The sequence below is a fragment of the Zeus faber genome (assembly GCF_960531495.2).
Source record: "Zeus faber genome assembly, chromosome: 17".
NCBI lineage: Eukaryota > Metazoa > Chordata > Actinopteri > Zeiformes > Zeidae > Zeus > Zeus faber.
In genome coordinates this window covers 18,821,170-18,838,205 of record NC_137204.1, presented here as the reverse complement: position 1 = coordinate 18,838,205, position 17,036 = coordinate 18,821,170, and the positions used below count along the sequence as shown (strand labels likewise).

The 17,036-nt window shown below is 49.8% G+C and overlaps 1 protein-coding gene across 1 annotated transcript in view; it reads right to left on the bottom strand.

Moving 5' to 3' along the window:
- The window catches only part of unc5cb (unc-5 netrin receptor Cb), a gene marked incomplete at its 5' end in the record, with an annotated part of 128,221 nt that extends 112,242 nt beyond the window's left edge, over positions 1 to 15,979 (bottom strand). The window contains 2 exons of the mRNA XM_080017643.1: positions 15,612 to 15,781; positions 15,963 to 15,979. Coding sequence (XP_079873769.1) covers positions 15,612 to 15,781; positions 15,963 to 15,979 — 187 coding nt within the window. The remainder of the gene's footprint in view (positions 1 to 15,611; positions 15,782 to 15,962) is intronic.
- Between the last annotated feature and the right edge of the window lie 1,057 nt (positions 15,980 to 17,036).

Here is a 17,036-nt window from a genome sequence, read left to right as displayed (position 1 = left end):
CACGCGCGCACACACACACACACACACACACACACACACACACACACACCCGCCGACATACTGTGTGATGAAAATCTCGCGTCGCCGTCGGGGTGGGGGGGATGAGAGGGAGCGGGGCGGCCCCTCCCTCTCATCCTCCGCCCTCCCTCGCGCCGGGGTCGGCTCCGCTGCCTCCGGGGCCGACGGAGGCGGCGATTAACGACAACGGGGAGAGTGTGCGTAAGTGTGCATAAGTGTGTGTAAGTGTGTAAGGCCCCGATCGTTACCGCGGCCAACTCTTGTAACACAATTACGGGGGGGGGGGGGCTGCAGAGAAACTGCTAATGTGCAGGCGGGGCAGCTCTGTCAGATGGATCAGGTATTGAGTTTTCTGCGTTTAATTCACTTTCCGGGGTACACACGGGTGCATTAGTTAGATTAGTGGAGGGCGGAGGGGGGTGGAGGAGGGGGGGTGGTCTACCGCCGAGCCGAGCAGATTTGTTTAGTGGTGGCTGTCAATTATAACCCTGACCCTTTCACTAAATGGCTGCTCATCCCACGGAAAGACGGAGGGAGACAAAAGCCAGACGAGATTGGCACAGACAGGGCCATTTGCCGCGGCAGATAACTAGTGGCATGTTGCCCCCCCCCCCCTCCCAAAAAAAAAAAAAAAAAACACGGCACCAATAAAGCAGAGTGCCGGGGCCTGAAAGGACTTATCGCCGAAACGCCGCGCTAATAGGTCTCCGCACAATGCACGGCGGCGGGGAGGTACTTTAAAATATGAAGCATCTGAATGATTACATCTTTCCCTTTTTCAAAGAACACTTTTAAATTGAATAGACCCGTCTTCCTAAAAGGCTTTTCCAAAATCGCGTGTTTTTTTTTCCTCGTGCTGCAGTTTAAAACATAGTCATTCTTAGGACATAACGCATATATAATGTAATTGCTTAATGAATAACGCTTTTTTTGTTCGCACTGAATAGGAAATATTATCATAAATAAATAATAACCATACAGTAATAATGGACCAGTTTAAGTGACATGAAACTGAAATAAAAGTGCAAACATCGCACCATGTTAATGACTATATGGGATATTCCTAAAGATCATAGAAAAATGTACAATTGAGATACACTTAAATCTTTTCAAATAGCTATCATGCCTCGTGACTTCAGGATAACACGTTTAATTCAGAGTGAATTTCTAATTTCGGCACCGCCAGCCCTGCATATGGTGTTTGTTGCAGAGACCAGTGTTTCAAAGCGCTCGGTGCAGCGGAGCAGGAATTCAAGTGGAGGACACGGTGTGATACCAATCGGAAAGTAATTACGACTCTCTCCCAAGGATTTGGAGGAAAAAAATTAAGCATTACAGTAATTATTTTTTTCTTCAGTAGCTAAATTAAGGTGGGGGAGGGGGGCGGTCTGCATTTTTCATGGTGAATGCCTCCCGCCCGTGTAAACACACATAATCACAACAAGATGGCCAATGCCGCTCAGCTCCTAATCGCATCACCAAAGTGAGATGGGTGAGGTTTTTTTTGGAGGGGGGGGCAGTGCTGTTTGCAGTTGATTGAATTAAAATGTCCGCCTTTGTCCCCCCCCGGGAGGGAGCCACCGCCCACGCGACGGGCTGGGATCGTGGCCGTGTCACTTGGGGGGGCCCCCGGCGAAACCCGAAAAGTAATCTCGTAAGCGTTTTACTACAGAGACCCTTGTCGGCGCGTCCCCCTCTGATTCCTCCCGCCGCCGAATCCCCTCCGCCCCGGGGCGGGGCGCGATACGGAGCCACAGGGGTGAAGACGGAAAGGGGGACACGACGTGACGGGGCGGGCGAGGGTGGTGGTCTCGCGGCGGTCGGAAGAAGTCGGAAGAGGTCGGATGGCCGCGCCCCTCCTTTTGTCGCACGTCCATCAAGGTGCTTGCCTGTTCTGCCCCCCTTCTGCTTCACCCCTTGTTATGTGCCTGTGTCTGACAGTGTGTGTGTGTGTGTGTGCGTGTGTGTGTGTGTGTGTGTGCGCGTGTGTGTCTGATGCTGTGTGTGTGTGTGTGTGTGTGTGTGTGTGTGTGTGAGTGTGTGTGTGTGTCTGATGCTGTGTGCGTGTGTGTGTGAGTGATGCTGTGTGTGTGTGCGTGTGTGCGTGTGTGTGTGTCTGTGTGTGTGTGTGTGTGTCTGACACTGTGTGTGTGTATGTGTGTGTGTCTGATGCTGTGTGTGTGTGTGTGTGTGTGTGTGTGTGTGTGTGTCTGACGCTGTGTGTGTGTGTGTGTCTGACACTGTGTGTGTGTGTATGTGTGTGTGTCTGATGCTGTGTGTGTGTGTGTGTGTGTGTGTGTGTGTGTGTGTGTGTGTCTGACGCTGTGTGTATGTGTGTGTGTGTGTGTGTGTGTGTCTGATGCTGTGTGTGTGTTCATGTGTGTGTGATGCTGTGTGTATGTGTGTGTATGTGTGTCTGACGCTGTGTGTGTGTGTGTGTGTGTTTGTGTGTGTGTTTGTGTGTGTGTGTCTGACGCTGTGTCTGCGTGTGTGTGTCTGACGCTGTGTGTGTGTGTGTCTGACGCTGGGTGTGTGTGTGTGTGTGTGTGTGTGAGTGTGTGTGTGTGTGTGTGTCTGACGCTGTGTGTGTGTGTGTGTGTGTGTGTGTGTGTGTGTCTGTGTGTGTGTGTGTCTGACGCTGTGTGTGTGTGTGTGTGTGTGTGTGTGTGTGTGTGAGTGTGTGTGTGTGTGTGTGTGTCTGACGCTGTGTGTGTGTGTGTGTGTGTCTGTGTGTGTGTGTGTCTGACGCTGTGTGTGTGTGTGTGTGTGTGTGTGTGTGTGTGTGTCTGACGCTGTGTGTGTGTGTGTGTGTGTGTGTGTGTGTGTGTGTGTGTGTGTCTGACGCTGTGTGTGTGTGTGTGTGTGTGTGTGTGTGTGTGTGTGTGTGTGTGTGTGTGTCCGTCAACGCCGTCCTGCCCGATCAGTCCGACTCCCCCGGCGCCCTCCGCCCCGAAAACTCTGCGGACCTCACAGGGGGGAACGCCGTGTCACCGGAGTGACCGCCGACACTCCACGGACCCGACCCCGGGCCCCGGGACATACCCGAAACGCTACACCGCGTTCCGTCACGTCCTCCTTAAAAAACAAACCTCCGGCGAAAGGAGCAAAATGGAAGCCTCGAAACGTAAAACCCTCCCGGCTCCGGCCCCCACTCGTGTGCCCTCGTCTCTCAAAACCCCGGGCGACGCGGTAACAACTGCCAGCATGAGAAATGGCCCCCGAAAACCAGAACCAGGTTTGTACGCGCTCCCATGGAAAGGCAGCACAATGGGGGTTCAGATTACAACGCTAATTTTCACGAAAGATGTTGCGGGGGTGGGGGGGGGGTGCATGGAAATAGCAGGGGGAGTCGGTAACGTTCAAATCCTTGTGACGGACCGGCCCTTTCAACGTCGCGGCGCGTGTTTGCCAGACTTTTTTTTTTTTTTTTTTTTTTTCCCGTTGCTTTTCCACAAACAAAGAGCTGCACAATGGAGCCCCGGAATAGCTGTGGGTTGACGCGTCTGAATGCCGGGCGCTCGGAGCCCGTTTCCGAAACGGCGACTGGTGGCCCCCCGCGGCTTAAAGGGACGGCGGCACTCATCCCCGGCTCTTTCATACCTCCTGCTTTCCGTTGGCCGGGTTTATTTGCTTTTGTTGATTCGGTCTCCGTCTTTTCGGAGCAGGGCCGCTAAATAAAACATTTTTGTGGAAAACGGAGTTGGGGTGAAAAAAAGAAAAGGGGATAATCTAACAAGCAGAAAGCTACCCCCGAAATGTGCTGTCTTGTTGAAAAAAAACCCCAATGCCAGGATTCGGTAATGAGCTTCCAAGCAATCGGGAGAGGAGTAAAGGAATGTGCGCGGCGGGATTTACGCGTCGCGGCTACTAAAGGAAACTCCTCAGGAGGTATGATTTACCGGCGCGCTGCTCCTTTCTTTTCACGCGGCGGAGGGGTTCACTTCGCCGCGTCCCCCCCTCTCTCTCTCTCTCTCTCCGCCCCTTACACCCCCCCTTTTCCCCTACCTTCCAGATCGGCTTACCTCATGTCAGCCTTAAAAACCTGGGAACCCTCAATGCGCCGCGTGTCACCGTTGAATTATCGGTTTCCGCTGCACATGCTCCAGAGTATCTGCGCGGAGCCATTACGGCGTATCGGTTTACACCAGCGCGCCGGCTCCGGTACAGCTGCGTACTGTACGGGGGTGATGCTTTATGGAGGACTGGGAGGAACGAAAGCCGTCATCCCCCTCCCAAGATCAATCGGTGATCCCGGCCTGACCTCCTTTTTCCCGGCCGACCGCGGGGGCCGCCGGTGCACATCTGCATTAACGGACGAGTAACGACTCGCACATGCCGTTATGAATACGGCCGGCAGCAGAAGAACACATCTGAAGGGAAAAAAAAGAAACACGAAATAAGGTAGGATTAAAAAAAAAGGGGGGGGGGCTTTTCCGAATCGATCCCGTGCGCTCACAAAGAAACGCTTTTGTTCTCGGCGGCTCCGGGGCGCTTCAACGGGGGCCCGGCGCTGGCGGAGCGCAGCGGGCGGCGGCGGTTTGCTACGGGGTCAAACCGAGGACCGGGGGAGCGAGGGCTGGGTGGGGGGGGGGGGGAGTCAAAACCGAGATTTTGGGGAGTCTAGGCCACGATGGAATAGGAGCCACTCGGGGGCAAACGGGCGCGGCAGCGATGCGTTTAAGGGACGATTCCGACGGAAAACGCAGCGCTCGGCACAAAGAGGGACGCTGTTTACACATTTGGCCTGGTTTATTTGGGGAAACGAATCTCTCGGTATTTGAGAGAAGTCATGGCGGCGTCCATTATTCATCTCCTTCTTCTGTTTGATAAGCTCCATGAATGGGGGTTAATAATATCATTGGACAACCATCCAGCTTATTAGATTTGTTTTTTTGGTTGTTTGTTTTTTTTTTGGTATGAAAATGACTCTCGAGCGATTCACAAAGACAAACATTAATTCCATCAACTTCACTCCACGAAAAATATTGCGCGGGGGCAATGAGATGAATCTTGATATCCCCCCCCAAAAAAAAGAAAGTACAGGACAGTGCTTCTTTTCCTTGCGCGTACTGGAGCAGCTCCGACGGTGTGTTTTACATGTTTGGGCCATAAAGTAATTCTTCACCACGGGGGGCTTCTGTCTGGGCCCCCCCCATTTAAATGAGCCCCGTCGAGCTGTGCCCCAGATCACCGCTGCCTGCCGGTGCTCGGGTCGCCGGGGACTGATCGGGGAGATATGGCACGAACACAGGCCCACAAACACACGCGTGCACGCACGCACGCACACACACACACACACACACACACACACACACACACACACACACACACACACACACACGCGCACACACTGTGCAAACACAGGAAAGTACAGACACCCAACAGCCATCTAGAGTTGCAAACTATTACTGGAATCACAGTAACAAAGCCCGAAGTGAAGAAATGAGGTCACACAGTCGGGCGGGAGAGTTGCTGAGTGTTGGCTGGGTGGGATGATGGAATGTTTTTTTTTTCTTTTTTTTTTTTGGGGGGGGGGGGGGGGTCTTTTTGACTTTAGATTGACTTTGGATTTAAAAGCTTCCCGGTGGAGGCTACTGGTGGATTCCAGAGCGTCTGCTTGGACTTGTACGGTGTAATTACACCACAAAGACAAAAAAAACAAAAAACGTGCCATTGATCACATTGCCTTTGACAGTCCGCGGTAATCCAATAATGCGTTGGTTCAGTGAGTGCCTCCGACTCTTCACCCGCGTCGCCGTGCTTGTTCTCCTGCGGTGTTGATAGCGGATCCATCACCGCACTCCATCGTTATCGACGGCGTTGAATCAGCACCTCGCTGAACAGTAATAAAACGTAATAAACAAATACATGTATTTGAATTGGTATTTATGTGTATTAACACCGCGTGCAAGCAGTCCGACACACTTCACGCCGCCCCCGCCCCCGTTCGGCTCTGCTCGGTTCAAAAGCTGATTCCGCAGATAGCGCGGGAAGAAAAACGAGGGGGAATTATGAGAAAGATCGATTTCCTGGGGGATGAATGGCCGGGTGTTCCGACAGCCTTTCCCCCCCTTCGCCTGGCGTCTCCAACCCCTGCTATCATTGAATAAACACGTATAAACAAGCACACAAGCATGTCCACTGTATGCACCGACGCCACGGGCAGGCTGCGGACTGGAAAACACGCGCGCGCGCGCTTGCACACACGCACACGCACACGCACACACAACCACACACTCTGCACAGGACATGGGCTTGAAAGTGTGTTTGTACAAAGTGATGGAGTGGAGGGTCTAAGAGGTACAAGTGGACGCGGTAGCAGTTGGGACTTAACTATGAGGTCATGCAAAATGGTTTTGGAATATCACCACTGGAGTGGTAGATTACTGGAACATTTTTTATATATATATATGGGAACATAAACAAACACAAACAAACCAACGGACTCGATTCCCCTCCCCCTTATCCCCGACGTCCTATCACAGTGTCGAGCGACAAGAACCAGTGTTGCTGCTGTTGAGTCATCCCCGTCCCGTCTGCGCGGAGCTGAAATGGAAACCAGAAGCCCTAACTTCTCTTGTGGCGTCTCAAAGAGGACGGAGGAATGGGAGTGAAAAATAAAAGCAAAACGGGGGGGGGTGTACGGAGACGGTCCCTTATTTCAGCCCCATAAAAAAAGGCACAAACATTAATCTGCGGCCAGGCTTTCATCAGGACGCTTTAAGCGGCGCGGCGCGGCTCTCCCGTTTCAACCGGGGACAAGCGGTCGCGTCGCTCCTCCTCCTTCTCCTGACCAGACACTGGTCCCACGCCTGGAGAGTGTGCCCCCCCGCCCTCCACGACACACACACACACACACACACACACACACAGGAATGGAGCATTCCACAGCGGCGAGAAAAATTAAATAAACGTTCCGTTCAACAGGTAGATATGACGGTGCGCGCCCTTTGAACGCTTTACCCAAACACCTCTCCGAGATTGGCGAACGACTTCGTAGGGGATGAATACGGCAGCCGTTTGCGTCTTCGCCCGAGTCCCATTCTTCTCTGGCGGTTTGCGAGAGTCAAGTTTTACCCGTGAGCGCGGGACGCTGCAAAGCCGGGATTATGGGTTTTAGTGTCAGCCCCCCCCCCCCCGGAGGAAGCCACAGCAGCTGGGTTTCCCCACCGGAGAGCGGGTTGAATTTCCACAGAGAGAGAAGAGGAGGAGGAGGAGTGCAGGTGACTCAGGTGCTATGAGTCACCGTTGATATCATCTCTCCATCAATGCCGGCGCAGAGTTTATGTCACTGCCGGGCCGCCCCGCCAGAGCCCATCCCGGCATTTTTATCACGCCCAAACTGTTTTTTAGAGTCACCAGGCCCCTTGGACCCTCATCACATCTACTTACGCTCACTCATGTAGAGCAGTGGTGGGCAGTAAGCACCTTGACTTGATTTCTACTCAGGATCTATGAAAGTGCTGATTGCAGACTCATTAGCTCCGCCCCCGGCACAGTTTTTTGTAAATTACAATCAGGATCTGCACGCGCGCTCGTCTGCAGGGTAAAAAAACAAACAAAACAAAAAAAGGTTGATAGCAGCTTCATACCACATTCTAGCCTCTGTTACAACAGGGCGCTGGATCCGACGAGTCGTTTTGTGTCGGAGTAGTTTTACTGAGGTCTGAGGACATATTCAACCGCTGACGCATAACAAGAAAAAGTGAGTGATTTAATAGTTGACGAGCAATCGGTGACAGAGATGGGACCCTAAAGAGCTCTTAACCGCACCCCAGTAAATTAAGGCGGGCGGTAAAAACAGCAGCCTATGACGCAGGGGCGTTAAACTCTGGGAGCCTCGCTTATCTCCGGGTACCAGTTGGGTCTGCGGCGCGCCAGGGGGCCGCACCCCCGCCGGGCGCAGGACCACGCTGAGGCTGCAGGGAACAGCCCTTAAAAGGCATCGGGGAAATAACAGCGTTCCAGTGGCGGAGCCATTTTACCCCTCGTCAGCACTTTACCATGTTTTTTTTTTTTTTAATAGTGTCTGTGTGCATGTATTAAGGGCTGCAGCCTTCCAAAAAGCATCTCAAATCTTCCTCCAACTCTGGCTGTTTTGTATCCCTAATCCCCTTTCGCTAGGTACGCCAGAGCCGCGTCTGTGAAAACAGGATGTGCCGTCGGTTTTTCCGCCGTGTCTACGGTTGCGTCGGCTCTAAATAAAGCAGAGTGTGTGAAGTCGAACACACGATGAGGCGTGCGATGTGACACAGCGCGCGTTAAGACGCGCCTGCGAAAGCAGGCGGCGTCATCACTTTAGGAGGGATTATGATTGTCGGCGCGCCTGGTCCAGACGGAAACGGCGCGCGGGTCGAAAAAAAAAAAAAAAAAAAAAAAGGCGAGATGCCAGGGTCTTGCTTCTATCTCACACCCGAGCTGCCGGCTTCGCAAATCCGTGGAGCTGCAGGCGTTTACCTGTCTTTAAAAAGACATGTCCCCTGTTAATTTCCTGTTCGGACCGCAAAAATGCAGGAGGACATTAGCGGTTGAGCTTCAGCCGGGGGCCGTGGTGCCAGAATGCCAAATTAAAGGGCAGCAGTGGAGTGTGCACTTATACTCACTCATGGTCTGCTCTGTCAGCCCCAATGCTTATAATGGCATGAGAAGGGCCACTTAACTCGTAATCACTTCTCCCTCTCTCACTCTCCCTGTCTCTCCTTTTGGCTCTGTCTCCCTCTCTGCGTCCCCTCACCTCTGGCTCTCTGATCTGTAATCATAATTGAACTGTAGCTCAAGAGCAGGGACGCCGGGTCCACGCCCTCGCCCCCCTTGGCACCGGTCCTGTGATCAAATTCCCAGCTGGTGAGGGGCCGCCGACCCACCGCGACGAGAAATCACGACTAATGTTCCAATCATCTCCAAGTTAGGAGAGGCATTTTTTGTCATTCGGGGCAAAATTACGGGTAGGACGTCGGGTCACCCTCATCGAATCCTGATCTCTCTGCTCATCAAGTAGCATGATTGAAAATAGCTGCTTCTTCATGTACAGTAGTAGGTTTCAATGGCTGCCAAGCTATTGAAACCTACTAGCCATTAGCTATGAGTGTGATAGCCTAACAGCTATTATCAATGTCTGGCTCTAAAAGCAAAATGTAAAATGCGAAATGATGCTGTATTTTATGTAAAACAGCGCACTTTGTGGTGTACTTCGTCTCGCCCGATACCCATCGCAGTGCTTTGCAAAAGATGAGCGCTCTCATCTCACCACGTTCGCGTGGATTAGGGGAGACGGAAAACCGGATGTCGTGTGAGCGGACGAAAGCGCGACGGCATGGCCGGCTGAGAACACCGTCACCGGTACACGACCATTTTGCCATCGAAGCACATTTTAAAATATATTTTAACTTTTCACATTTGAACTATTTTAACTTTTTGCCATCCTCCGCGACGGAGTTACAGCCTGATGCTACCTGTAGCTGTAGCTACCTCACAGACGCGGAGAAAGTCTGAGAGAGCAACGTGGCAGAGCAAGTGGTGCAGATATGCACGAGGGGAGGTTCGTGATATTGGTGCAACAACACCCACACAAACCACACAAAACATCCCATTAAATATAAATGGACACGCTAATAACAATAACTTCATTGATCCCCATGGAAAATTTGCCCTCTGCATCGTACACATCCTAGGGCTGGGCGATGAAACGATCTCGACATCTCCCGCGATAAAATCTTCCATGATCAGGATGACACATTTACGATTTATTTATTTTCGGTTCGATTTTTTTGACTCCTCTTTTCCTCTACGTACAAGGAGACGGCGCAAACATGTGACCCGAAACGGCCGATCGCACAGCAGGAGCGGCGGTGCTTGAACTCCAGCTCGCCCTCCTCTCAACCGGTGCCCGGCACAGCCACCGGCCCTCCAACAGGAGAGCGGCTTCAGAGAGAATCCGAGATTTTCGGTGGCGTCTGGTCCCTCGGTCCGCTCCAAACGCCTCCGCATAACGCAGATTCAGGAACATTTCGGACTGTCCTCAGACAACAATGATGATTATATAATTTATTTTAGGGTATAAAAGATAAAATTGTGTATAATATATTATTTATTTTATTAATTTATCGCTTTTTTGTTTACATAATCTTATTTTATTAAATGTATCCAATGTTTACCGTAAATAAGAATGTATGTAAAACTGTAAATTGAGCACTATTATAATTATAATAATAATAATTATTATTATTATTATTATTATTATTATTATTATTAAATATATGTTGTGATAATTATCAACATCGATCAACGTAAAAAAAAAAACATTGTGATTACATTTTTAGGCGTAACACATCTAACTATTTAGCAGCAGTGGGCAGCCACAGCATGGCACCCAAGACCAAGTTCAGATCTATAGCCAATGCCTTACTCAAGGACATGGGTGGGAGTGTCTCACCCTGAACATGCCTGTGGTGAGTGTGGGAAGAAACCCACGTGACCTTAATGGAGACCATGCAAACCTTCTCGGTGCGAGGCAACAGTTGCCAACCACTGAGCCACCTGGCTGCATATATTGGGTATGCCGCTGATTGGGCGGCGTACCCAACACACACAGTGCATACTAAGGTATAAACACAGACACACGCTCACACAGCCACTCCACACCCGTTTTGGACGGGAGTATATATTTCTCCGGGGTCGGGCCTGAGGAGGAGTATCAGTTAAGTGGAGACCCGGGTCGGACGTTCTGGCACGGGGAACGCTTGTCAAGTGCTGCTACTCGTGGCGGGCTGCACTAATGGAGCGCTAATAGAAGAGAATGCCGCTCCGAGAAGCTCCCCCGTAGTCCAGATTGTCACCCCGGGTGATTAATGGCACTCTCTCCTCTCCTCTCCTCCCCCTGACTGTCCAGGTCCTCCATCCATATCTCTCACCGCTCTCTCTCTCTCTCTCTCTCTCTCTCTCTCCCTCTCCATTTTCACTAATCTTTCTGTCCGGTTCGCCTTTTTCTCTCTGTCCTTAGTATCACCCTCTCGCTCGTCCCAGCTCCTCTGGGCGACCTTCACCCCTCTCGTCTCCAGGAAAGACTGGAGTTGATGCTATCTGAGTAAGTAAGCTGACGTTATAATGGCAGGGTTTTTTTGGGGCGGTCCCGCCTGCAAAAAAAGCAGATATCTTGATCGACATGAGGACTGGGTGATGTAAGAAATCGACACTTGGGCATCAACGCACAAAATAACAGCAAAGTTGTGTATTGGACAAAACAGTATTGTTGTTGTACAGTACTGCATCCAATCTTGATGAGCATCCAAACTCATACTGACCTTGCGACGGTAATCATAATTATTGCAATACGTATCGGTGAGTGTCAGTGAATTGTGATGTACCGAATGGCGAAAAGGCTGAATCGATGACACACGCCAATTCAGGTTCCTGCGAAAAAACGCAACGCCTAATGAATAGAGCGATGCTTTCCTAGCTCGGTAAACAGCTCAATATCCCTGATTAACCTTCATAAAAATAGTATATGACGTCAAGTGAAGCGTGGAGGGGAACGCACAGCAGTCACCTTTCACAGTAATTATCACACACCGCCACGCTCCGCCTGGGGGGGGGGTTCGGTGAAGAAACAGCTTGCCCCCACCCGCCCCACACCCCGCCCCACCCCGACCCCAGTCTGATCCGTGGCAGCCCCCGCTCTGTACCTGATGAAAAACACACTGTTTATTCTGCCCTCCGCCACCGCCGACACGTAAAGGAGGCAGGAAACACGAACTCCGTTTGATTCGATCGCATGTGGGCTTCTCGCGTATGCGTGTCCAATTTGCCAAAGTTGCATTCGCAATTTGGTAGCAGTTAGAAAACGCTGTAATTCCTCCACACGCACAACGCGCTCATTGTCCGCAAAAACACTATTTATGGGATATTCACGAGGGCTGCAGTGCCAGGAGACCCTCGAGAAGCCAGTTGCCAGTTGCCAAAAGAAATACAATTCTCATTAAAATTAAAACCCAGCTTTAAAACTCATCCGCACATTTAAAGCAAACAATCTGAATGTGTGTGTGTGCGTGTGTGTGTGTGTGTGTGTGTGTGTGTGTGTGTGTGTGTGTGTGTGTGTGTGTGTGTGTGTGTGTGTGTGTGTGTGTGTGTGTGTGTGTGCGCGTATGCTACTGTATTCTGAAACAAAAATAGTTGAGAAGAAACGTTTGTTGACATTTGGATACAATGTGAAAGAAGGAAAGAAAAGAGCATATATACATAAGACTTTTTCAGAATTTCACAAGAATTGAACCGGGGGAGGGTTAGAAAAGTAGCAGGGAGACACAGAGAGAGAAAGAGAGACTGACATGAGGTTAAAAGTGAAAAAAAAAAAAAAAAAAGCCCACAGTGGAAAGAGTAAACTAATCCGTGGTAGTTTCGACTTCCTGGGCCGAGCTCCCCTCTCCCAACACAAAGACACGTTCATGCTGAAGTTTGACACAAGTTAGTGGAGACCCAAAGTAGAAAACCTAAAGTTACACGTTAGGATTATGCTCCTCTGACCCAAGTGGGATCCATAACAATCAATGTTTCTACGCGTCACCCCTGGTCAGAGAATTTTGTCGACAGCGCTCCGTAGTATCAACGTGCTTGAGAGTGAACGCCAATATAGACTCAACGCATCCACTGCCCTTGGCTTTCACCCCCAACGAAATTACACAGTTTTGAATGATTTCACAAATTGGAGCTCATTTTTTGGTCTCCAGTCGTTGAAATGATGTCACTGTGTTGTTATACCGAAGGAGAACCGCGGCCGCAGTGCTACGCCAAAACACGGACTGCAGGTCTGCCGCCGGAGTGAAATCCTTTCGCCTCCAACCGGAAGGTGAAAGGGAGGACGGATCCTGTCCCGGGTCAGTTCCCCTTCCGGGGTTTCTTTGTGCCTCTCAACTCTCTGCTCCTCTGCTATGGCCCAGGGGGGATTTCCACGTCGAAAACAGACGTCCATACATATTGTTTCACCAAAACATGTTTATATTGAAGGGGACCTATTGTGGAACAAAAAACTCACTTTTTCTGTGCTCGTGCACATACATTTGGGTCTGTGATACTAGCGCACAAACTGTGAAATAAGACGACTCAGTCAGTTTTCTGTGGGCTGCCTTTGTCGGAACAAACCTTTAAATGAGGCCTCGTAGATGTTACGATGTTGAAAGTTACGGAGCAAATACAAAAAACACCCCGGAGGTTATGCTCAAACCCCATTGGCTCGCAGAACCCGGAACTTGTGCTCAAACCCCACTGGCTCACACAGCTCGGGGACTCGGGAGGGAGGCTCCTCCCACAAAAAAACAGCCCGTTTTGGAACAGGATGGGTTAGAGGAATGTTGCAATGGCTAGAATGCATAATCTGAGAGGTATTTTCAGCAAAAAACTTCAAAAACATGTTTTGGGGAAAATAGGGACTATATTAACTTGTGCAAAAAGGAGTATTATAGGTTCATTTAAAGTCGTATAATTGAGTCTGAATAGTAAGTGTTCAGATTTGTAAAAAGTGAGTTTATCTTATTTATTTTTTGTTGTCTTATTCAACCTTTTTCAATCGTTCATGATACACGAAACTTCCGAAAATAAACGATGGACAAAAGGGAAACTGCATTGACTGGTCGATTTGCCGTCGCGGCTTTTGTTCCGAAGGAGGAACCGACGTCAACACCCGAAAACAAAACCAACCAGAGGCACCGCTTCCACCCACCCACACACACACACACACACACACGCATACACTTTTGATTATCACCTTGGCGTGATAATGTAAGGCCTCCTCCTAATACGTTGTTGTACACCAAGAAAATCCTATTACTACCCACAGAGAAACAGTGTGAGGGAGCCGCTTTAATCACCGGCCGTTTTTTTTCTTTTCCTACACTGGAAAAGTGACTGAAGTGATTCTGGAAAAAGGGAGCAGAGCTCATCAGCGCCCAAAAACTGGCAGGGCCATTAATTAGTCTCAAACAATGTTCCGCTGGTGTATCGACTTCTTAATGGACAAGAAAGAACCTTGTTCGTGTTCCCATCAAGTCAATGACACGGGCATCTCTGGGGTTCTGGAATGGGTCTTATGTCATCGTACCCTGCCCTTCGGAAACCCGAGCCGGGCTGTTTTTCTTTTCTTTCGTTTTTTTTCCTCCTTCACCCGTTGCTCATTAACTATGTAGGAGTGTGATGAAGGGCCGGGGCCGACTGGATTGGGTTGCTGACAGACCCTTTCCCTGTGTAAACCATACCCAGAGCCACGGAGCTGGGGTTTCGGGTCGAGCTTGTTGTGTGCCGCTCGCGCTCTGGGCCGTGAGCTGAGACCTCAAGTAAATTAGGGGGGAAAAAGAAAAATACTTTTCTTCCGTCTTCTGTAAGAGAAAACGCCCCACCGCATTACAATACTTTCCGCGCCGCATGTGGAAGTATGCCTCGTTTATCTCCCCCCAAAGAGCAGAGGGGTCCTACTTCCTCAGGCGGATACACATGGCATTGCACATTGGTGTGCGCACAACTACAGATACACACACTGGGAGACCTTGGTTTTTACACCATGTTCTCGGTTTTTTGAGGGTTTTTTTAAACCGTCGACTAAACTGCCTCAGGTGTTTCCCCAGCATTGTCTGAGGTGGCAGCATCGTTCGCTTCCAAGAGAAGAAAGGTTTCGACTTTGGGACAAGTACATTTTTCAACTTAAGCATGTTCAGTTTTTGGAGACTTTTTGCCTCTTTACTCCACTACATTTGAAAGCAAATAAACTGCTTTTATTTTAGCCAAAAATCTGGATCAGGAGCAAGACAAAAGTAGTGTATGATTGAGCATTTGTCCTCAATAATTAGGTCCTACGCTATGTATTTGTTAATAATTAACAAATACATAGTGTAGGACCTAATTATTGTGAGCAGGATATAGAGTTGTTAGTTCAGGGCACTATATAGAGTACTGTATGTAGTTACAGTTGGTTTTACTTTTAATACTTTAAGCACATTTCAAAGCAAGTACTTACATCATTTTACTTCAGTCGAAATGTCAATGTGGCACTTTTCCCTTTCTAATTGTGTGCCAGGGTATTTGTTGTTCTACTCAATAAAATGTCTCAGAACTTCTTTGACCGATAAACTACGATTTCACGAATAAATGCCAATTATTATTCCAAAATGAAACATGAAAAATAAAAAAAACCATAAAACCAGACAAAAAAATAAATGCCTGGGAATCTAATCTTAAGCAGTATTAAATGATGCCAGGGCGGAGAAGAAAAAAAGCAAGTAATTACTAGAATAACATTACACAATTTGTATATTCTATTACATTGAATATATATATGAATACCACAACGTCAGAGCGAAATAATGTTGATATTGTTTCATAAAACGGAAACATTTGCAACACGCAGACACGCATTATAAGGAAGAGGGGGGGGGACATTCAACATAAAAACATCCTGTTCCATCAACTTCCATCTGACCGCCGGTATTTTGGACGGCGATCCGGCCGGAGACGCGCGGAACGCGGACTTGCGCGGCGGCGCGCCACGGCGGGTTAACTTTTTATCATCCAGGCGAGAAAGCGGAGGAGGTAATGGACGTTGACGGTCCTACCTTGAGCGGCTCCGATATCCATCAGAAGAAAAAGCAAAGGCCAGAACATGGTGAGCATCTCCGGGGGTCCCCGTCCTCCTCCTCCTCCTCCGGCTGGCGGCGGCGCTCCTCTCCGGGCGCGGGGTCCGAAACACCTCCCTTCGGGGAGACCCGGGACGGCGCCGGCTTCGCTCGGGAGCGGCGGGCGGAACGGGCCGGTCCACGCGGCGGGCGCGGGGCGCGTAGCCGAGACTTCTCCCGACCGCGGGGCGGGTGAAAGGTGCGTGACGGGGGGGACGCCGCGCCGTGACTCTGCCCTGGGTCGCGCTTTCCCTCTCAGGGTCGGGCTGACGCCGCGGGGATGTGTCTCACCTCCCCCACCGCCCCATCCTCCCGGACACGCAGAAAGAAAAAAAAGAAAAAGTGTCCCTCTACTCCGTGGGGGTCGCGCTCCACCTCCCCACTCACCACCACCACCACCCCACCCCCCTCCCTCTTTAATTATTATTATTATTATTATTATTGTTATTATTATTATTTTCAGTTAAGAAAGCGAGCGTGGACGGACTCTGCACGCGTGTGGGTGTGTGTGCGTGTGTATGTGAGCGTGTGTGTGTGTGTGTGTGTGTGTGTGTGTGCGTGCGTGGAGCGGAGCCGCGTCTGGCGCTCCGCGGACGGAGGCTGGGGCTCTACACCTTCCCGCGGCAGCCAATCCAGGCGCGCCGCGGCGCCGCGTCAAGACCCGGCGCGGAGCCGGCACCGGGCGGAGCGGATCGTGCTCGTCCGCCGGGTGATTGATGGAGGCCCGCGACCGCCGGTGCGTGGTAAACCTTTCGGTCCCAACGAAAAGCCCTTTTCTTTTGGGGTTTGTTTTGGGGGATTTTTATTTTTTTTGTTTTTTTTTTGTTTTTGTTTTTTTCGGGGGGGGGGGGGGTTTTCAATTTTGCCTTTTTGGTTTGATGCACATTGCCATTTTTTTGATTTTTGATTTATTGCGATCTTATTTGATTTCCGTCCATCTTTCCATTGTCTGTCCGTCTGTCTGTCCGTCCACCCGTCGTCTGTCTACCTATCTGTCTCTATCTATCAATGTATGTATGTATGTATGTATGTATGTATGTATGAATCTATCTGTCTATCTATCTATCTATCTATCTATCTATCTATCTATCTATCTATCTATCTATCTATCTATCTATGTATTGTCTGTCTGTCTGTCTCTGTCTCTCTATCTATCAATGTACATGTATGTCTGTATGTACGTACAGTATGTATGTATTTATATACAGTATGTATGAATCTATCTATCTATCTATCTATCTATCTATCTATCTATCTATCTATCTATCTATCTATCTATCTATCTATCTATCTATCTGTCTATCTTTCTGTCTGCAGCCTGAAGCGTGATGTTGATGTTGGCTCGCTGTGGTTTGAGGTTTTTCG